A 24,049-nucleotide genomic window follows, 5' to 3' on the forward strand; every position below is an offset into this window, starting at 1 on the left:
CCAAACTTGGCAACACCGACATTGGCTCTAATAGATGCAACAGCAGCACCAGCATCATCAGGAAGCACATCAATAAGTTAAAAACCTGCAGAGATGCGGAAAAAGTTTAATGTGTGGTTGGCAAAAGGACGTCATTGGAATATTAACAAGTTTCTTGTTAGGGCAATAGTTAAGGATTTAGTTGCAAAGTTATGAGGGTATTTGGAACTTTGCCTTTGGTAAAGATATAAATATGATTTAAATTATTGTGGTTAGTTAGAAATTATTTTAATGTGCCAAAATATTCAAAATGGTCGAAGGAAATAATAAAAAGACTATAAAAAATATAAATGTGTTGAAATAAATAATACGAAAAAAAACAATATTTGCATACAAAAAAAATTAATACAATTTGTTTTTAGATTTATAATTAATTTTTATATTATTTTATATATCATTTGTTTAACAAAAATGATATCTGAAATTATTTAAAATAAGAAGACTTATGGTGAACTAAAGAAACTCTTTTCTACTAACCGACCGTAAAACGGGGCTGAGCTTTCACATCAAATTATTTACACCCACATACCTTCTGCTCAAAAAGTACTCGGATTTTGTAAATAAAACACACAAATTTAAATTTTATAAATTTATTTTATCTCCTTCAAAATATACTCCTTCTGAAGCGATACACATATGCCAACGTTTAACCCAATCTTTCATACACTTTTCGTAGGCCCGTAAAGGTATGGCTTTTAGTTCTTTCGGCAAATTCTCTTTTACCGATTTAATCGACTCAAAACGCTTACCACGAAGGGGCAATTTGAGTTTCGGGAACAGGAAAAAGTCGCACGGAACCAGATCTGACGAATATGGTGCCTGAGCTATGACAGTGGTGCCGTGTTTGGTCAAAAAATCACGTACAACAAGAATTTTCCATAGTAAAAATTGCTAAATGCACTTGAGGTAGTTTCACATTAACAGCTGCTGTATACAAACTAATTGATGGGTGGCGCTCAAATTTGTACTATATGTCAAGAAAGGGTGTACCAACATAACAAAAGAAAAATTTTGAAAAAGGTCTATTACTTAAGGAGTAGTTAACAAACAACAAAATCCGGATACTTTTTGAGCAGAAGATATATGATTAGGTTTTAGACATATCTCGGATTGTTTCTTTATTCTGAGTATGACATTTCAACTTAAATAATATGAAAAGTACAAACTGAAAAGTACTATGAAAAGTACAATCTGCTAGTAATCAAGAAGAGTGAACTAGTTAGTTATTTCCTTGGTCCAGCTTCAAGTAACCGTCATATGACAAATATCACGGCATAATCAAATGCAAATTCAAATGATTCTAGCTAGACACTTAAAATGAACAATCAAAAAACTGACAACCTAAACGATTCCTAAAACTAATTTTGTGAATATGGTCAGATTGAAGCTCCCCCACTTATTTGAGGGAGAAATCAGAGTAGATATCCTGTCCATGGCTTACACTTACGCTTAATGAACGCAGGAAAATGAATTGAAAGCTATAGATTAAACTGTAGCTTCATACCCAGATGTCACCATCATAACAGTCATCAAGTGATTACATTTTGTAAAATGTAAAGGTTATATAACAAAACTAAACAGTTTATGATAGGAGAATACTATAAGTCTAGTAATCTATTATTAGTGTGGGATACTACACATCACGACTATTCGCTGGTCTATTCTATTTGGACTCCTAGTAACATAAAGTTTAAAATATATGTACTTTAAGATAAAAGAATATAATTTTAAAACTGTTGGTGTAAATTTTTTCCAAATTACAGTTCATAAAAAAACCATTTTAACAAGAATGTAAAAATTAAAGAGTTTATGTCATCTACAGCATATATCTGCAGTTTATTAAAGCACAAATCATACATAAAATTCCGAAAATATTCAATTTGTCTTTGTCACAAACAAAATACGTTCACCTGCGCCTTGGAGGAGAAGCTCGTATCTTTTCATTAAATGCATTCTTAACAATCAACATTTCACAATTTCGCTAAAAACCATATGTGCCAGTCGAGCAACAATGAGGAGGGTAAACACGTTCCATTTTAAATGAATCTATTCCACACCATTTGGTACCAGTGTCATGCAGACTGCAACTAAGCATACGAGGACTGTCGCATTTTTGATGGTCGTACTTATACTTTCCCTTTCCATGACGACGCGCTATTTTTGAAAAATAGATTTCTAAAACGCTTAAGCTAGCGTACGTCTTGAATTTAAAATACGTAATAAGAAGGTAAACAACAAGGTATCCAAATAGTAGCAGTAGCAGTAGCAGTAGCAGCAACAATAAGCCAAACACAAGATACTCCCACCGAGAAACCAATGAACGAACCAACCCACTTGCATACCACTTGGCGTGCCAAATAGCGCGAACGTGACCAAACTTTTTGTGACTTCAAATATAAGGAAAATAATAAAAATCTAAAATAAAAGCCAAAGTAAAAGGAAAGCGATCATTTATCTTAAATGTGCGTTTAAGGGTAACTAGAAGCGATTACCAGGGGTAGCTTTGACATAGCAATGCAATGCCATTGGCAATTACTAAGCAACAGTGTCAGCATAAGTTCCAAAAATTTAAGGTCAAAATTTTAACTACAAACAATAAAAATATAAAAAAAAATGAAAATGAAAATTGCTAAGCTGCTTAACGTCGCTTTTAATCCAAAAAAAAAAAAATTTTAAATATATTTTTTTTTAAAAAATATTTCTTATTAAATTATCAAAAAATGTAAAGATGATAAAACCTAACATAATACCTTCAAGTAAATTGTATGTTTTAATCTTTAGCGGCAAATCTTAAAAACCATATTGAAATTCAGATTTTATTATCCTTTTTTATGATATCACGAAACCTTTTTGCACATTTTCTCAGATTTATGCAATTCTCATTTCCTTTGCGCAATTATTTCGCATCCTTCGTAGAGCCGAAAATATGCTTAGTACATATGCGATTATCATGGTTTCCTTCCGTTTCACATGCCAAGCTATTGCTTAGCTAACATAAATAGAACCAACAACAACAACAACAACAACAAAAAGCAACACCTTACTTACGGATTAGTCAGACGTTCTTAGCAGAGCCTGTATCCTTTGGATCATTCAGTGCCTTTTTATTTTATTTGGCAGTGCCAGCATGAATCCGTGCTTCATGACTGCAAATAGTTATTTTAACAAACTTGTAACTAAGGTATTCGTCGAGGGTAGAGCAGATAGTGCGGGAAGTGGAAGTTGTAGTAGTAAAATATTTCTAAACTTCCTGCATAGAAAGCATCCTGCTTGATTCTATTGCAGAGAAAGAAACTTAGAAAGTTTACTAAAAATTGTCAATTTCTTTGTATAAAAATTGTGTACGTGGCAAAACCACACATAAGCTTCCAAAATTTTGCAGTTCCTTTTTATTAAAGATTTTTATCGTCTAAATTGAAGTTTACTATTTTTACTACAAGTACATTTTAAAGGAAGTCTTCGATTATTGACATAGGGCATAGAAGATATGGGGAGAAAGATTGTAACTTGTTATTGTCCGAATTTGATTTTGAGTAAAGCGTAGTTATTTTCGATTTTTATAAGTGCATTAGATAAGAAGCTCAATTTTACTCGACTGACTATAACTGACTGTAAAAACCCCAAAAATAATTTTTACTTAGAACACAATTTCTTTAATGGCCCGTAATTAATTGAAGAGTGACATAACATTGCCTAACAATAATATTGCTATGTATGCAGTGTTGTGAAGGTCAATAGTTTTAACATTTTGAGACAACTCAAGCAGCATACCTTCATCCCTTCCTGACTCTATTTTGCATGTCAATTTCATTTAGCCACCCAAGTAAACTAAGAAAAAAGGAGAAAGCTGAATTTTTAATATAGCTTTCTCATTTAAACTAACACTATAAATCACATATCACTATCAAAAGCCACAGACTAGTACTTTAATTCATCTACTACATCATTGTTCGAACAATATTTCTTCTGGTCACAGTCATAACACCCTTAAAAATCGGAGAATACTTTTCGTTGCAAAAGAACAATCGGCTGCGACTCATAAGAAATAACAACTATATATATTTTATATTTAGTGAAGGAGTGTTGTCAAATGCACAAATTTATCAAAACAACTCATTCAATTCAAGAAAAAAAAAAGATTTCTGACAAATGCTTCAATTTCAAAATTTATTTTAACCTTGGATTATTTAATGGTTCTTTCACTGAATATGTTCTTATTCGTTTTGTTCTAAAAATGGAATTTTAAAGAGCGAAATATCTGAATCTCATCTTCTCGTGTTATGCGATTATCGTATTATATCTTTCAAATAACTGAATGGAGTGTAAGACCTTGATCCGTGAGTTATAATTAGTCTTATCAATACACACAGTTTGGTGCAGTTATTGTAAACAAAATCCTATGACTCTCTAGAAGATCTCTGTTATTAATTTAAACAATAATAATAAAAAAAATGAAATCATATTGCAAGTACACAACTGCTACCTCAATCTCAGCTCAACAAGGTCTATACCACTAAAAACTATATCTATACTTAACAGTTCTGCAGCTGATATGACTTCTTTAAAATTACCTGAATCAAATGAAAAGAATATTATTAGAATATTAGTTGAAATTGACAAGGTTAAAAAGTACGTATATTCCATTTAATTTCAACAAGATATGATTACAAATGATTACTCCTCACTGTCACATTACAAGTGAAACATGAATTAAATAGTTTTAAATTTTTAATATGCACCTTAAAACATACAATACGAGTGGACATACCATATGTCGATTTGAAGAACCGTCTTGGGACCCTCACTACCATTGATTTCAATCCTATGAAATATTATGCATGTATATATGCAATAGATTACCTTTATTCGATAAGGCTTCCGCGTGTATTTGGCTATGTTTCTAATGTAAATAAACAAAACAGTCTTTACTATTAACATTAAATAGTTCAGTCTATCACATCCAATAAACCGTTTTGGAGGTACAAAAAGCGGCATATATATTTTGTTGTTAAAGATAATGATAGAAGTCTGTCCTAATATTTATCATTATTTCAATTACAATTACTACAAATATTGAGTAGCAAAAAATTTTAAAACCAGTCACTGAATTGCTTCAAAAATTAACTACAGATGGCGGGAAACGATCGAAAACAATAAGGTATTCATATGCTAAAAATGAAAGATCAAAAAATTATAAAAAACCTATTTTCTTCTTATTTTTAGTTTTTTGCAAGAACAAAATTTTAGTCATGAAACAAATAGATATTTGATGAACCAAATCTGTTTATGAGGACTGTTTTCGAATCAACTGTTTTTGAGGACTCGTAATACAGTTTTTTTTTGGTCGAATTTTTTTAAAAACCCTGCCGCTTGGTAGTGTAAATCAAATACGTGAATATAAACGGTTCATCTTAATGAATTTTAAAATTATTTTTTATTATTTTTTTATTTTTATTTATTATTTTATTTAGTATTTTTATTATTTTTTATTATTTTTATTTGTCGAAATTCCCATAAGAAAAAATGCTTTACAAATATTTTAATTAAATTAATATATAATACATATCTATTTTTGTAAATTTATTAAAAATTATTTTAACTTAAAAAGAATACATTGTTAATATTTGAATTCTTTTTTATGTACATATATATGTATTAAATCGCTTTTAAAAAAATTATTTTATTTACTTTAATATATACCTATACCTTATCACCGTCTTTATGTATGTTTAACAAATTAAATTTGTTAAAAGTAAATCTATCAAAAATATTATTATCTGAAATATTTTCCCATATTAAATATAGAATTTGACTGATGGTATAAATTTGACAAAGTGTTATATTATTTAGGTGAAAATACAGATACACCCACTAAAAGATATCAAAGTAAAAAATTAATTTAAGCATTTTATTTTTATCATCATTTAAATGTAGCTTTAAAGATAAACGCATTATTTAAATTGCAATCACATATATATATTATATAATATATATATATATATAATATATATATAATAATATATATATATATATAAGTCATTTTGGCAATATAGAAATATTTAAATGTGAAGTCCTAAAAGGGCTCACCGATAACAGTTGTTATAAAATTATTTAGTTTTATTATTTTATTTTTTAAAGAAGATCTCATCTTTATCTTTATCTTATCTTTATCTAGATAACAAAATATATATATTATTTTATTTTAATTCATTTTATTTTATTTATTCATTCAATATATACAAACAATATTTTTTATCTATACAGAAAATTTTAAAGTACATTCATTCTGCTCCATCTTTGCTTAATAAAATCTGCAGCACGTTCAGCAATCATTATAGTTGGTGCATTTGTATTCGCAGTAGGGATTTTGGGCATTATGGAAGCATCGGCTAAACGCAAGTTGTCAACACCAAGCAATTGCAAACGTGTATTAACGCAAGCGGTTTTATCATTCTTACCACCCATTTTTACTGTACCAACAAGGTGATAGAGTGCTGTACTAAAATACTTTGTATAACATCGCCAATAGCGTTCCGTCTTAAACTCGTATCTATCACACTCCTTTATGGGAATGTGTAATAGATTGACCTCATTTTCAACAAATGCATTTGTTCGTTCCATTCTGTCGTGATGAATTCTAGATTCTACAAATGTTTCAATATCGTCATCGTTTTTTAAAATATTTGCGATAATAATTGGATGGTCTTGAAAGTTTCTACTACGCAACTTAAGTTGCCCAACCGATTTTGGATGAGCAATTGATGTCAGCACCACCATTACATGTGCAGTTTTGATCACATTATGTAAATTCCGTGATACCTCATCATTATAAGACATTCCTTCTAGAAATATTCTCAAGCCGTCGTGATCCTGACATCTGAAAAACAATTGGTGCATTTCAATAGTTGGTGTAGTTGTTCCACGATTTTTAGTATCGATAAAACCAGTTGTAGCTGTTAAACCCAAACTGCTTAAAGGTCCATTGGAGTGAAACAGATAATTATAAATATTATCTAGTTTTTGCTGCTCTGTTATTGGCATTGCAGTACCTTTCTGTATAGCGTAAAAAAGTGGCACACCAACGTGATCTTGTAGATTTTTACCTACAGGTAAATCATGTATGACTGGTATTTTTAATTCCTGCAGATCTAATTTGGGACCCACACCAGATAATAACAAAATATAACCTGAATTAATGGTGCCAGCAGAAAGCACATATTCTTTTTTTGCTCTCACGGTGAACCAATATTTTCCACGCAATAGAACGGATATTGATTTTACCCTCTTTCCATTTTTTTCGAAATTCAATTTTGTAACTTTAGCATTTTTCATAACATGCAGATTTGGACGTTTTGAAACTTTACCCAAATGACCCTTTCCACTGCCCATACGATGGCCATTTAATACAGTGCCATACACATCTGTATAACCTACTTCACTGTTTTCAATAAATTCCCGAACTATCGGAATTTTGAGTTCGTCCGCAGCTCTTCGAATAATACGTTTTATGTCCTCATCAAAAGACGCATAATGATTCAGTGCGACATAACCTTGTGGATGAGTGTCGTTTCCAACTGGTCGCACAGATTTCTCAAAATAAGGTAATACATCCTCCCAACCCCAGCCATCATTACCATCTTCCAACCAACCATCGTAATCATGACTGTTACCACGAATATATATCATGCCATTCATAGAACCGGTACCACCAATCATTTTGCCAGTAAGCATATAACACTGTCGATTTTTAAGTGCCCAGCATGCCACCTCACTTGGTTCAGCATAATAATTATTTGAGTAATTGGTTTGAGCCATGGTGAACATAAATGGTGGTGCCTAAGAATAAAAACGTTTTTACAACTAAATAAGCAACAACTAATTTTGGAAAATACCTCTGATTCTTGGGGGGGATCACCGCCTTCCTCAAGCACTAACACTTTCCAGTTAGGATTTTCTGTTAAACGACTTGGTACTACTGAACCTCCTGATCCCGCACCAATAACAACAAAATCATATTCATCCAAGCCATGCAAAATTGCTTGATCACCATAATCTGGAGGCCAAAATTCTTGAGGTGATAAAGCGCATTGCGCTGCTAGAACTGCCTGTATAAGCCTAAATGCAAAAGAGTCAAAAACTCCAACGCTGCGACCAGGGCACTGTGCATTGGATAATGTATCCAACATTTTTCCAAATGTTATTCACTCTATGCAACACTCGTTGGACTTGTGTTCAATTAGATTTCTGTTTTTATACTGCATTCCCAAAAATGGTTTTTATTTTTAGAACTAGAGAATTAAAACAAACGCTAGCATCTTATCGAGTCAATATTAAATGTTTGGTTTATTTTTTGAGATATTTATTGTACATCAAAATTTTTAAATAAAATATTTTTATTTCGCGTGATACACTTCTCCAGAAATAAAATCTATTATCTTGCTAAAATATGTACATATAACAAATTGCTCAAGATAATAGATACCCTATCAAGTACATATATTCTTCATATGTTCGAAACTTAACTGTATCTTAAAATCTTTCAATTTTTTATTCCAACAAAGGAGTTTTTTATTTTATATACTTAAATAGAATATTATTTTGTCTAATATTAATCAGAAACTCTGATATTAAAATTATTACTATCTTTTCCGAACTTTTCGTAAATTTTTTTACTTTATTTATAGTTCAATAAACTATATTTTTAACAAGAGAGTCTATAATAAATCGCAAATTTATATATATAAAACCGAATCCAACTATAAGTCACTTCTGTTAGCTTTAACTCGTTTTGAGAAGCAACAGGGCAAAATAGAATTTGAATGCGACCTATTCAAAAGCTGTTAAACAAACTTTTTAATCTTATTCAGATGTCGCTAGATATATACTAGATATATAAAAAAAATTAATTGATAGGTAGATTATAGAAAAATTACGGAGATGAAATTATACAGAGTTCTACGACAAATTATACAGAGCTCTACGATTTTCAATTACATTCAGCGTTACCAATAAAATTCAGAACACCTGATAATCGTACTCTTTCAGATGCTAGTTTCTATTAAACTACCTACGTATCGATTGTTCACCAAGAATTCAGCTCCATCTCATTTTGTATTATTTATAAGAATACTATATCTTTTAATGCTCTATAAAACTATATATATATTATATTTAAAAAGTTGTAACAAATTTTAACACAATTGTAAATTTGTTAATATGTTTTAATATATATCTAAAACTTTTCGCATAAATGAACTTAAATTATTTTTGAACTAAATCTTTAATAAATAATAATAGTTATTTCGAATAATATTAAATCACAACAATAAAATTTTATTATATTATTAATGAATTGAATTTTTGGCTGACCATACAGCTGTTTCGAATATTATCAATACCAGAGAGAACTATTTTCTATATTTAATTATTCGTAAATAATTTTTTGAGACTCCAAGTACCAAGGATTGAACTTTTGACCTGCCCAATTTGCAGCTAAGAGTCAGTGTTCATTAGCCAACTGAGCCAAAGCCGTACTTGACTTATATCTTTGAACTTGGTGTTTTTTGTTAATTTTCTGTGAAAGTTCTTTGACAAATCCACTTAATGTGTTATATTATAATTGAATTAATTAATTACATTTTTATTTAAAATTCTTAAATTTTAATACTATTCTTTTGTAGAGGCGTTATTTATTTTATATTATTTATATTAAATAAATTTATGTATACGATATTACATACAAAAATATTTAAATTGTAAAAAATTTTTAATTTCAATTTTTTTTTTAATAAATATATAATAATTATTTCTTACATATTATTCGGAGTGTTAACTTAAATGATATGTATTTTACTATAATCTTCCTTAATAAAATCTGCAGCTCTTTCCGCAATCATTATAGTGGCTGCATTTGTATTTGCACTAGGAATCTTAGGCATTATAGAAGCATCCGCAACTCGTAGATTTTTAACTCCAAGTAATCGTAAACGTGTATCAACACAAGTATTTAAATCATTCTTATCACCCATTTTCACTGTACCTGAAAGATGGTGTAAAGTTGTACTGAAATACTTAAAATAGCACCGCCAATATCGATCCGTCTTATACTGATATTGATCGCATTCTCTTATCGGAATATGCATCATACGTACATCATTAATTAGAAATGCATATGTTTGCTCCATTCTGTCATGGTGCATCATTGCTTGTAATAATGTTTTTACATCGTCATCATGCTCCAAATAATTTGTGTAGATTAACGGATTATCACGAAAATCTGTACTGTTTAATTTTACTTGCCCAACCGATTTTGGATGTGCAAGTGCTGTGAGCACTACCATTATATGTGAAGTTTCGATCTTACTAAATAAATACTGAATTAAGTCATTTTTGAAAGACATTCCTTTAAGAAATATTTTTAAGCCGCCTTTATCTTGTCGCTTAAATAGCAAATGATGAGTTTCAAATTTCGGAAACGGACCGGTAAATTCAGGATCAACAAAACCTGTAAGTGACGTTAAACCCTGGCTACCTAATGGTCCTCTTGAATGAATTATGTAGTTGTAGATATTGTCTATATTTTCATTTTCCGTTATAGGCATTGCAAAATCTTCTTGTATTTGGAAAAAAATTGGAACAGTGACATGATCCTGTAAGTTTTTACCTACAGGTAAATCATGTATGACTGGTATTCTTAGTTCTTCTAGATCTAATTTAGGACCCACTCCAGATAATATCAAAAGTGCTGGAGAGCCAATGGCGCCAGCAGAAAGAATATATTCTTTTTTAGCGCTCAAGCTGAACTTGTATTTTTCACTTACTTCAAACGATACTGACTTCACTGCTTTACTATTTTTATCAAAATTCAGTTTCGTAACGCGTGCATTTTTTATAACACGTAGATTTGGACGTTTCCCAACTCTGCTCAAGTGACCTTTACCACTGCCCATACGACGCCCGTTTTCGATTGTACCATACAAATCTGTGTAACCAACTTCGCTGTTTTCAATAAACTCTCTAAATGAAGGCACACCAACTTCAGCAGCAGCATCTTGAACAATGTATTTTATATCTTCATCAAAAGATTCGAATAGATTTATTGCAACATAACCTTCTGGATGTGTTTCATTTCCAACTGGTCGCACAGACTTCTCAAAATATGGCAATACATCATCCCAGCCCCAACCAATACTACCGTCCGTTACCCAATCATCAAAATCCTGTTGATGACCCCGTACATACAACATACCATTCAGTGAACCAGTGCCGCCAAGCATTTTGCCACGCGGTATATAACATCGTCCTCCTTCAAATGCCAAGCAAGATATTTTACTTGGCTCCGTGTAAAAATCATAAGTATATCTTGTTTGAGTCATCGTGAACATAGTGGATGCGGCCTAAAACGATTAGATTATATTTATTATAGAAATTTATGTTAACGTTAAATACCTCTGATTCCTGTGGTGGATCATCACCAGCTTCCAGTACTAACACTTTGTATTCAGGATTTTCTGTCAACCGACTAGGAATTACTGACCCCGCCGATCCAGCACCAATTACAATAAAATCAAAATCATCAATGTCATTCAGCAACGCATTTTGTGCATAATCTGGTGGCCAGGTTTCTGTTGGCGATATCATGCACTGAGCGGCTAGTATTGTCTGTATCAATGCTGTTACTTGAGAGTTTATTGCTCCAACGCTTCTTGCAGGACATTGTGACATTGTGCCTAACATTTTTCTAATCACGTCTGTCTTCAAGTAATATCCGCTGGATTTGTGTTTATTTGAAGTACTGTTTTTATACTGTTCTTCAAAAAAAATTTTTTGTACTCAGAACTAGACAATTAAAACAAATAATGGCATCTTATCAATGCTATATGTTTGGTATAATTTTTGAGAAATTTATTGGCTAAGTGAGTTTTTTGAACTATTTGTTTTTCAGCCCGCATTGCAAATTTTTTAAAATATTAAGAATGTTATCTTGTCAAATTATCTGCATCAGTATGAATAAAGAAGACAATAGATGCCCTGCAAGGCGCACGAGCATGTATTTTTGATAGGAACTACGAAATTAAAAAAAAACCCTCTGCCAGTTTATAAATTTGTGTATATGTGAGTGTTTGTCTATCTTTCTGTGTTCTGTTCAAACATCATCAATTCACTTGATCTTGAAAGTAATAATATAAAATACCTAGACTACTTAGGATTAATTAAATTAAATGCCTAGATACAACTCCGATATAGACTACAAACTTTGATTTAGATTTCTAAATAGGAAATTCTGAAGCTATCAATATGTTCTAACAAATATTTGTTTTCGATGTCTATTTTTGGACTTAGCGTCAAATATTATCGGTACGTTCAAAATAGCAAATTTAAAAATTTTGAACGATCGCTGAAACCTTTATTAAATTATTTATGATAAATACTTTTGAAAGATATTAGAAAGTGATCAAAACTAAAGAATATTACTTTTTTAGTTTTATTTATTTATATATATTTGAGTCACTATATGGAAATTATTATTAATTATATATTTCATTTATTATATTTTTTATTATGGAGTCAAGTATATGCTTGGAAAGCGTTCTGTATAAATATCGCCTGTGATCTCTCAATTCTCATATATGGCTTCATTTTCTATTAAATTATAATACCTATGTAATACCTATGTCAATACCTATGTTATAGAAATAGCTATGTTTTCAATAAAATATCTGTACTATAAATTCACTGGGACTTATCTTGGTACCCGATGCGTTTTATGTGGAGTTAAAACGTGCTATTGTAACATATGATATTAATTAAGATTTAGGCTATTAGATTTATTCATATAAGTATTATGATTATCCGGTATATGTTTAACTTCTAAATATTTGAAGCTATATTCAATGTTTCATTACAAATAATTAATAGCTAGGAGTACATACCGTCAAGTAATGCCGTGTTTTTTAAAAATCATTAATCCAAAAAAAAGTAACACTTTATTTTTTGCGAAAAATCTTATGACAAAAAAAATTGATCTAATCCTTCAGATAGGTGACCAACTTTTAGAAAAAAAAAGCCTTTAACCCTGAACAACATTTTTAAGTTCATACTTTTTGATGAACCCTTTTCGGATTTCGTTTAAAGAAATTCTGATTTCTCTTTATTTTTTTCAGTCCAATACGTATAATTATGTCTGGACATATATGAGGCCATTCAGAGTGCCATAATTTTGATATGATAACCAATATCGAATTGCAGATGAATTCATCACAACTACCCTTCAGACTGTAAACAAGCTTGTGAACTCAAAGGTTCAGATACGGTCCTCGAGAGAAAGTGCCTTTAATATGTCAAACTACATTTTTAATCAAACAAAAATATATTGTCGATATAAAGTAAATATTTTTACTAATCATAATTTATGTTTCATTTTGTTTAGATAATTTAAATCTCTTGAAAAAAAATTTGTTTTAATGTATTTCATTTATTTTACATATCAAATATTTATAGCACTATATATATATATATATATTTATCTCTTAAACTGCAATAATTATTTAAAATGCAATTGTACACATCTTGCATCTATCTTCTAAAATAAAATCTGCAGCACGTTCCGCAATCATTATAGTGGCCGCATTTGTATTTGCACTAGTGATCTTAGGCATTATGGAAGCATCCGCAACTCGCAAGTTTTTAACTCCAAGTAATCGTAAACGTGGGTCAACACAAGCAGTTAAATCGTTCTCGTCACCCATTTTCACTGTACCTGAAGAATCGTTAATTGTGGTACTGAAATATTTTATATAACAACGCCAATACCAATCTGTCTTAAATCTAGACTTATCGCATTCCTCTATTGGAATATGCATCATACGCACATCATTATCAATAAAAGCAGTTGTTTGTTCCATACTAATGTGATGTTCAATACCTTGTAAAATTGGTTTTATATCATCTTCGTCCTCCAAAAAATGTGTAATTATTTGTGGATCATCTTCATGCTTTGCACTACGTAATTTCACCTGGCCCAACGATTTTGGATGTGAAAGTACAATAAGTGCCATCATTATATGTGAAGTTTTGAGCGCTTTTAGCAAATGCGCAGAGGCCACTTCTCCAAAAGACATCCCTTTGAGAAAACCATTTAAACGATTATAATCATGGCGCCTGAATATTACGTGATGAATATTATTAGTGGGAAATGGACTAGGATTATTATTATCAGTATTAATGAAACCTGTGAACGATGTTAAGCCAGGACTGCCTAATGGCCCTTTTGAATGAATTACATAGTTATAAATACTATCCAACTGTTCTTTTTCCGATTTGGGTGTGGCAGTATATTTCTGTATTTGGAAAAAAATAGGAATAGAAACATGGTCTTGTAGATTTTCACCTACAGGTAAATCATGTATGACTGGTATGCTTAGTTCTTCTAGATCTAATTTAGGACCCACTCCAGATTTTAACAAAAGTTTTGGTGACTCAAAGGCGCCAGCAGAAAGAATATATTCTACTTTCGCGCTCACAGTCTTCTTCTGTTTTCCATTTATTAGCACAGATACTGATTCCACTGTCCTGCCGCTATTGTCAAAATTCAATTTAGTTACTTTTGTATTTTTCATAACATGTAGATTGTCACGTTTCCCAACTCTGCTTAAATGACCCTTACCACTGCCCATTCGATGCCCGTTTTCTATTGTACCATACAAGTCTGTGTAACCAACTTCGCTGTTTTCATTAAATTCTCTAAATAATGGCAAACCGAGTTCAGTAACTGCACCTTGAAGAATTTGTCTTATATCGTCATCAAAAGGTTCAAATTGAGATAGTGTAACATATCCTTCTGGATGTGTTTCATTTCCAACCGGACGTACAGACTTTTCGAAATAAGGTAATACATCATTCCAACCCCAGCCAATATTACCATCCGCTAACCAACTATCGAAATCCTGCTGGTTACCACGTACATAAAGCATGGCATCTGTGGAGCCAGTGCCCCCAAGCATTTTACCACGATAAAAAGTACACTTTCTGTTTTCAAATGCCCAGCAAGCATCTCTGTTTGGTTCGGTTATATAATTATAAGTATATTGTGTTTTCGCAGCGGTTAACATATAAGGTGGAGCCTGAAATTAAACATTTCTGAATTTTCACAAAAAAGAAACACAGTTCTAAAAATCTACCTCTGTTTCCTGGGGTGGATTATCGCCAGCTTCCAACACTAACACTTTATAATCAGGATTCTCTGTTAACCGACTAGAAAGTACTGAGCCCGCTGATCCGGCGCCGATTACAATAAAATCATAATCATCGAAGCCATTCAACAATGCGTATTCAGCATGATCTGGTGGCCAGATTTCTGCAGGCAATACTAAGCACTGAGCTGCTAGTATTGTCTGTATTAAAGTTGATACTTGGAAGTTCATTGTTCCAACACTTTGTGTAGAACATTGTGCAATCGGTACTGGGATTGACATTTCTTAAAATGTTGCTGTCTCTTAGTACTACCCGTTACGGTTGCATTTGCTACAGATTCTGCTTTTATACTTCATTTCAGAAAATATTTCTTGTACTAGAAATTAGACAATCTACATTTTCTTATCGAGTACTTCTTATCGAGGAATTTATTAACTTTATGAGTTTTTTGAACTACATTTATTTTATTATTTACTTTAATTTATTTTAATTTATTATTTATGTACAATGTATGCAGAACTGAAAATAATAGACCACAGTTTTTAGTGACGGATTATTTGACGCTGTCGTTTATAGGACATGTTAACGAATCACATGGCATCATTATAATTCACAAGTCGCTTCATAAATTTTTGTATATAAATAAGTATATATATATTTATATATAAGTGTATACATATATTATATATATATATACATATATATATACATATTTGCATAGATATATTTTGCTGTCAGCATTTTTGAAATACAAATAAAATTTAAAATGTATTTATTTTTTTATTTATTTCATAATTTATACACTTTTATGAAATTGTTTCTGTATCTTTTCATATCTTTCAACAATCTTGAAAGAATTAAATCAGTTGATAAAATACATGCATGAAGAAGCATGCGGTGTTCTTCTGTCAAGGCTTATTAAATTCAGAAATGTCCCCGTTACGTCCGGGTTACTGATATACAAGACAATTGTCTTACCAACACTTTGGATACGTATAGTATAAGAATCGTTATTTTTGATATTCAACGATATAGCAGAAATCATCAATAGCGAAAATTATATACAGGTATTGGTGGATTTAAACGAAAAGATCCCAAAACTACCACCCTAAATAAAAAAGCAGAGTACTACTTCATCAACAGTACTCTGTTGATCTTTGGTTACAATGCCGAAATTGCGCGAACTACAATTAAAATTGCTGCCACATCTACCAGATTCGTCAGGTTTGGCCCCAGCCACTACTAAAATGGCCCAAGGAAAACGACATTTGTCCAACCAAAGATAAATTTTTCTGCGAGAGAGGTGCCGAAATGTTAGAGAAGCGATAAAATGATTGTTTTGATCTTGAAGGGAACCATATTGAAAATGAAATCGAATTTTGCCAAAAAATGTGTTTTTATAATTCAGCTTCGGAACTTTTCAACCCACGTGTTATATGAATTCAAAACTTTAGTGCTTAGTGAAAGTACCTTTACATCTTGGGGTTCGCGAAAAAGCATAACGGACAATTGTAACACTGTGTGTTGTGTTTGAAGAATGAAGATTCTGTGAACCAATTTAAAACAGATATAGTTATAAAAATAAAGCTCCATTGAGCAGGTTATCCAACTCGTGTATAGTAAAACTTAAGCTGAGTGAGAGCGAGGCAAACGTGAAATTTTAAACAACGATTCAAAATATTTTAAGTACCTGGGAAACCATATAAGCCTACTAGAAGTGGGCCTATAGGAAGTGGGCTTGTATGTACATCCTACATCTCCATATTCAGACACAAAAACTTATAATAAAATATATTATAATACTCAATATATATATTTATCGAACTTAATGAGACACATTAACTTTAGTTAATACTCGTATTTTATAAAACTTAAAATTATATAAATAAATAGATACAGATTACCCATACAGTAATCTATATTATAATGAAAACTTTACTTGCATCAAGTAATTTGCCATTATGTTGATTTAATCAAGGTACTCTTTAAGTTTTAATGCATAAGAAAAGTATAATTTTTCCTTTTAACTTGATTCCTATTAGCGATAAAAGTAACTTCGATTAAACTTCTGCTATTTGAATTGTTAACTCAATTGAATTGGTAAATACAATAGCAAGAAAAAACGTTAACATCCTCAGCTACCCACCACATAAGTAACTTTTATGGCGAAACACCGCATTTCCATATTCACATACTTGTAAAATGGTATATGCAAGTCCTTTATGCGAGCTCTAGTACCCGCCCTTCGCCAAGCATTGTCGTCAGTTGTGCTTAACAATGATTTCTTATTATGATGATTACTTTCGAAGCGCTACTTCCGCCGAGCACTCATAAATAAAAAAGCCACATATGGCGTAGCATCCGGTGTAGAGGCACATTACAGTGACTTAACGTGGAATCGTATTATCCCGGAGTACTGTACAAAGGACTATAAAAAATGACGAAATGAAGGCAACAAAAAAGTAATAATAAAAATAACATATAAAAGCAGTGCAATTGAAATGGAAATCGAAGTGGGCGTTCATGAGTTACTTACTCCTTTTTTATTGTTTCAAAAGAAAGTAGAAAGTTTATGAGTTTCATGAATTGCAGAGAATTGGATTTGCTCCTTACAAAAGAGAACTATGTGCACCAGTATTTTAAATTTCATTAATTTCTACAGTATATAAACACTAACAAAATTAATGAAAAGTTATAGAATATGATGTTCTCCCCACACTCCATTATTAAAATATTCACTCTAAGTTTATAAAAGAATACTTATAACAAAATGAATTTCAATACATTTTGTTTAAATATTGATAAATTTAAAATAATCAGCTTTAGAAAAAGTTTTCTTTACATGTGAAACTGAAGATACACACCAAAAACGTAGCTTCCAATAAAGTCGAAAAATCTGAATGCGGCACTTAAGCCATCGTATAAACTTAAAAATATTCTGCAATTGACAGTTCCTTCGTAGATGCCGCGTCTGTCTGCTGCATCCTTGTTTTTCAAAGGATTTTTCTGTTTCTGAGATTTTATTTTGAGAATTTATTGTTGTCACACTTGTGAATATGAGTTCATTATTTTCCATGCAAAACTTATGTGAAAACAATTTAATTTTATTGTTTTTCTCATAAATTCTAAATAGAATTTCCCAATTTCTTCCTCCTTCTGGAAGGCATTTATGCGAAATATATGAAATAATTGAGTCACGTTTTGTGAGGTTTCACAAAATCAGTCAAATTTATGCAAAACATAAAATTTGAGGACTCTCAATCAATTGAGTTGAAATATATGTGAAAAATTTGCATATATTTGACAGAAGTGATTTGGGGTACATATTCCAATAAAAAATGTATTCCTTATTAATAATTTGAAATTGAATATTATGTAAATATTTGCTGGAAAAATATACGCAAAGGATTTATATGAATTTTTTTCCAATTTTCACTTTCACCTAAAAAGCATTGACTAGTGCCATTGTAATATGTTCGGAATTCACGTCTTTAATCGACAGTTCCATGAAGCTACCTTCTGCTCAAAAAGTTGGATTTTGTAAATAAAACACACAAATTTAAATTTTATTCCAACTTTATTTTATATCCTTCAGTATATACTCCTTCTGAAGCGATACACATATGCCAATGCTTAACCCAATCTTCCATACACTTTTCGTAAGTCCGTGCAGATATAGCTTTTAGTTCCTTCGGCTAATTCTCTTTTACCGATTCAATCGACTCAAAACGCTTACCACGAAGGGGCAATTTGAGTTTCAGAAACAGGAAAAAGTCGCACGGCGCCAGATCTGACGAATATGCCTGAGCTATGACAGTGGTGCGTGTTTGGCCAAAAAATCGCGTTTGGTCAACAACAAGAATTTTCCATAGTAAAAATCGCTATATGCACTTGAAGTAGTCTCACATTAACAGCTGCTGTAAACAAACAGATGACAGATGGTGCTCAAATTTGTACCATATATCAAGAGAGGGTGTACCAACATAGCAAAAGAAAAATTTTTGAAAAGGTCTATTACTTAAGAAGTAGTTAACAAACCACAAAATCCGAATACTTTTTGAGCAGAAGGTATAATGTTTAGGAAAAACTGCTACTTTTCAACACTGTTAATTGTGTCAATTTTGGTTACTGACATTTCAACCAATCGAAAAATGAACCTCAGAGCTTAAGAATTTTCAAATTTTCACAAATAACATATACACTTAAAATCTAATAATAATTTCTACTGACATATCAGAGGAATAATCTCTTGATGATAATATTTATCTCTTTATAATTAATTTTTTACACAATCGAGACAGTACCACAAATTTCATGAGTGTAACATCGGAAACCAATACCATATTTTTTCATTAATTCAATTTTATGAAATATTTCATTTATTTTATTTTAACATCTCGCTTTCGTTAATAGTCATCGATATTTAATTCACTTTCCCTTTTTATTTTTTTTCAATATCATAATATAAACTTCTTTCTATTCAACATTTTTTTTTTTTTTGGAAGAAAAATATTTACCAAGTGTTACATGTTCGTGTATGAATTTCGTCTCCTTGCACTGCAATCCAAAGTAAAAGTATCCAGAAAAACAAGTTGTTTTGCTACATCCCGACTGGGACGATACGTGATCATATTTGCACTGCATACTGCATGTCAATAAAGGGAGCAGCAAAAACTTACCAGATACGTGCTGGAATCTGCCAAACTTATATATTTTCGGAACATATGTAAACATTTTCTAAATAAGCAGCAATACGTTTGTAAGATATCACTGATATCCACAGCAATACAAATATAGACAGTCATAACGACATAATTTTAATGCTACAAATGTTAAAATTGTAGTCGTCTTGCAGTAACGTCTCTAATTATAAACGAATTTCACATCTCGAAACAAGAATCTTTACAACTACTGAAGACTTTTCAGTAAAATATTTATAAAAATATAATTATATATATATTCAGCCAAAAAATATATAAAAGTCCTTGCACCCAAACATTCATATATACCAACATTATCTTCACTTTTTATGCTTAACTTCATTTGCAACATAACATGCTGTTGAGACCCCTAAGAATATGGGATCTATGGTTTATCCCACCTCTTTTATGGGAGAATATTTGTATTAGCTCATGAAAACTACATTTAATATTTTATCTGCCCTTGTAAAATACTTTAAATATTTTCGCGACCCACAGTTAGTTTGGTAAGACTATATCTGTGCCTTAAGAATAACCTTCATTCAAGAATGCAACAGTATTTTTGTTGTTAGTAATGAACTCACTGGATTGCATAGTTTTTATTGATGTTTGGAACTGTGGATTCGGGTTAATAGTTCTTTTACTGCATAATTATTTCAATCCCCTTTGAAGACAATCCCTATTACCTATCTTATAAGTTTATAAGTTTGTTAAGTAGTTTGTTCCCATCGAATCCACTGAACTCAGAACTCAAGCAAGTATAACTTAATTCAAATTAGTAGCTTACGAGTACGATGAAGTGTACCCATGTTGGTTTAGTAAACCAAAATAGAAATGATTTTGTTATAGTCTAGCTACTGTTGCTTTCTGAAGTTCCGTATACTTTAAAAAGCAGTTCTTACAAAAATTAAGAAATATAATTTATATCATCCATACTTATCTATTGTACTGTTTACTTCCAATCAAAACACCTAACCGAATTTATAGCACTCAACATGAAACATATTTCCCAATTTAATTTATCTGTATCTGTTCAGCATGCTGACATGTTTCCAAGGATAATCCAACAAATTCATCTTCGTTGTCGGATATTGTTCGTAAAAACTTCATTTTAAAATGTTTCTACTACTCGCATTCCCTACTCTTGTTCCAGTTCTACTCACTTTTCGTTAGAAAATATTCCATCAGTTTGGATGCGAATATTTCGTTTAAAAACGTGACGTGATTATTTGATTTTTCCGCACAAAACTTTTGCAATTCACAAATGGAATTTCACTGAATTTTTACGAAAGGAGTTTTGGCATAGAGAAACAAAGCCAAATGAAAGGAAATGAACTTCATTGACAGCTTCATCCGTTTGGTTGTGTCTATTTTGTTTCCGTATCATAGCGCATTTGAATAGAAAAAACAGCAAATTTTACAAGTGATAAAACATTAAAGAAAAATATCACAAACGTAAAGTATAACAATTTTGTACTTTCAATCCATCTCTATCAGTATCCACAAAAAAATAATTAATTTCTTTAACAAAGTGAACTGACAGCATTACGTCAAATAGAAAATTTTGGAATAAACTTATTTACTGAGAACTTTAAAATTTAATATTTCAACATTTCAAACTTTTGCATTAATCACTTGGCTCGTCACACTCAAACACCCATAATTTTGGGGTTGCAAGGCTGAATGATTCGGTTACAACTGCACACCCCTTTCCAGAGAATTTTGATGTATGAACTTTTTCATTTTGTCCAGCCTTGAGCAAATCATTAATAAATTTTGGGGTTAAAATTCCGTTACTTTTGCTAGTCATTTGGCAGTCCATTCAATAACACTGGCACACCCCCATCATAAATCTCTGTCTTCCGTTTGCTTAATCATATTTACTTAACAGCGAAAAGAGCAAAAATCTTCCATAAATTTTCAACACAAATTTTGATTTAATTAGTTTTGTTTAACTTGATTATAGACTAGAAATCAATTTGGACTCCTCAACCGATGTTTTCACTGTAATCTTATCGCTTTTATGACTTTAAAGGGTTAAAAATTTAATCTGGAGTATGAAATTACAGATTTTTAATATTTGCGTAGCTGAGTTTGCTCATTATAAACTTAACACTTGTTGAACCCTTTTTATGAAACATTATCTTTAATGAAGTCTTGGAAACGATTATATTTTACAAATAAAGAAAATATAATATATATGTACATGTGTATACATAGTTGAAATGGATTAAAAATACATTACATATCTAACACAATCTTAGAGAAGAAATCCATATGTATTTCATATTAAGTCAAATGCATTGAAAGCTATTAGTGTTATTATGTTCATCTTCTATTTATGATAAGGAATTTTGATCATTGATGAATTCCTTTGCTTATAGTTTAATTAATTTGATTATGAGTTCTAATTACTATACTTTTCAGTTATCTGAAGACACAACACAAGTCTCATGGATTATAAATCCTGATATTGTTATTCTTTTACTGTCTCTGTTTGACCAGCATAAGTAGTTAAAATTGAATTAGCTATAGCGATAATCAGTACAAGTAGAGTAAAAAATCAATATTGCAAAGATAAGGACTCATAGACACACCAGCAGTTCTTCACACTTTACATCTAATAGGCAAAGTATTTCACATGCAGAGAAAACCCTTATGCAGTCGGGTTCCAAAAACGCACCACGAATTCGTAGAGCTGCAAGATATGTAGCGAACTAACAGCAAAATCAGAAATAAAACTACAATTTTAGATAAGAATATAGAATCCTTAATATATAAATTGAAATCCTTAGTGACGACTATCGAAACAGAATCAAAACAGGAAACTCATTTTAATAAGTGCGTCCCGAATAATTTATTGACAAAATGAAAAATTATGAAAACTGACGAATCGAAAGTATAAAGATATAAAACACATAAAAAAATGGATAAACCATAAACCATGCCTTCATTTAAGCAGCTTATAAAGCTCAAAAAAATAAACGAAGAAGAAGAATAGACCTGAATTTTTTCAAAGCAAAGAAACCTTTGCCTTTTTAAAAACTTTAAAAAAATTTTAGTTATATTAAATTTATTTTCATTAAAAATAAAAAACCATAAATAAAGTTAAAAAATTCTTCTTCACTTGAAGCCAGAAGAATTTCTTTGAAATCATTAACTACTTCGCATCTTATCAAAATTAAAAAGAAAGTGTTTATTCATTTCCATTCCTCATCACTTCGATTCCTAAAATAATTCACCATGGATTCTATCGATATTTATCAGCGTGTATGCCGAAAAGTCAACTTTATTCTTGACAATCCTCCCAAAGCAGACCTGTCCGTTGAAACTACACCAGAACCCTCCATATACGAAGAAGAGGAAGAAGAAGAGGAAGTTATTGATTGCAGAGCCGTGAAAATGGAGTTAGAGTGCTTAAAACGTCGTATACAAAAACTACAACTCAAACTTAAATTGGATGTTGACGTATGCCCTGATGATCCATGCGTAGACTATGAGATCGAATTGAGCTGTTCACATAATAAGGAAATTTGTGAATTACAAAAAAACGCTCACAAACTGCAGTGTCAAATTAATGAACTGATTAGATGTTGTAATGCAGGTAAGGACCAAATACGTGACCTACGTGAACGTTTGTGTTTTCATGCCAAGGAAATCAATAAACTGCAGGAAACTACGATCGAATTGATTGACTGGAGAAACACACTTGCATTGGAGTTTGGTGTTTGCTTGGAACGATTTCGTTATCTAAAAACTGTTAAAGCTGAGTGGACTGAAGTTGCTGAGGTGTTACAAAAGGAAAAGAAAAAGTTTTATCATCTTGAAAAGGATTATGTGCCTAAAGAGTGGTACGAAAGGGAGTTAGCAGAGCAACAAAGAAGAATGGACGCTTTGGAACGGTTAGTATTGCGTTCTGTTAAGAGACCACAAATTGCAGTTAAAATGTGTCAACCACCAAAAAAATGCCGTAAGAAGAAACGACCTTTGAATAAAGTCTTTCCGTTCTGTACAGATAAGGCAATTATAAAAGATGAAAATCCAAGAAAACTATTTTTCAAACTGCCTTTCCAAATTTATATGCCGTGAACTGTATAAATTTAAAAAAATTTAATTTT

General features: G+C 31.1%; 4 protein-coding genes across 4 annotated transcripts; 1 reads left to right on the forward strand and 3 right to left on the reverse strand.

The window, feature by feature from the left end:
* Positions 1-6,272: 6,272 nt before the first annotated feature.
* On the reverse strand, positions 6,273-8,280 carry LOC119684440 (glucose dehydrogenase [FAD, quinone]-like). Its single transcript, XM_038098482.1, has 2 exons — positions 7,932-8,280; positions 6,273-7,875 (listed from the first exon to the last, which is right to left on the reverse strand). Exons 1-2 carry the CDS (start codon positions 8,223-8,225, stop codon positions 6,310-6,312), a joined length of 1,860 nt encoding a protein of 619 aa, XP_037954410.1. The 5' UTR covers positions 8,226-8,280; the 3' UTR covers positions 6,273-6,309.
* A 1,585-nt stretch (positions 8,281-9,865) lies between these two features.
* On the reverse strand, positions 9,866-11,825 carry LOC119684441 (glucose dehydrogenase [FAD, quinone]-like). Its single transcript, XM_038098483.1, has 2 exons — positions 11,488-11,825; positions 9,866-11,435 (listed from the first exon to the last, which is right to left on the reverse strand). Exons 1-2 carry the CDS (start codon positions 11,773-11,775, stop codon positions 9,873-9,875), a joined length of 1,851 nt encoding a protein of 616 aa, XP_037954411.1. The 5' UTR covers positions 11,776-11,825; the 3' UTR covers positions 9,866-9,872.
* Positions 11,826-13,560: 1,735 nt separating this feature from the next.
* LOC119684442 (glucose dehydrogenase [FAD, quinone]-like) lies at positions 13,561-15,557 on the reverse strand. Its single transcript, XM_038098484.1, has 2 exons — positions 15,219-15,557; positions 13,561-15,161 (listed from the first exon to the last, which is right to left on the reverse strand). Exons 1-2 carry the CDS (start codon positions 15,510-15,512, stop codon positions 13,587-13,589), a joined length of 1,869 nt encoding a protein of 622 aa, XP_037954412.1. The 5' UTR covers positions 15,513-15,557; the 3' UTR covers positions 13,561-13,586.
* Positions 15,558-23,021: 7,464 nt separating this feature from the next.
* Positions 23,022-24,049, forward strand: LOC119684443. The gene has a single exon (XM_038098485.1). It carries the CDS (start codon positions 23,175-23,177, stop codon positions 24,018-24,020), a length of 846 nt encoding a protein of 281 aa, XP_037954413.1. The 5' UTR covers positions 23,022-23,174; the 3' UTR covers positions 24,021-24,049.

The sequence above is a fragment of the Teleopsis dalmanni genome, chromosome 2, assembly GCF_002237135.1.
Source record: "Teleopsis dalmanni isolate 2A chromosome 2, ASM223713v2, whole genome shotgun sequence".
Classification (NCBI taxonomy): Eukaryota; Metazoa; Arthropoda; class Insecta; order Diptera; family Diopsidae; genus Teleopsis; species Teleopsis dalmanni.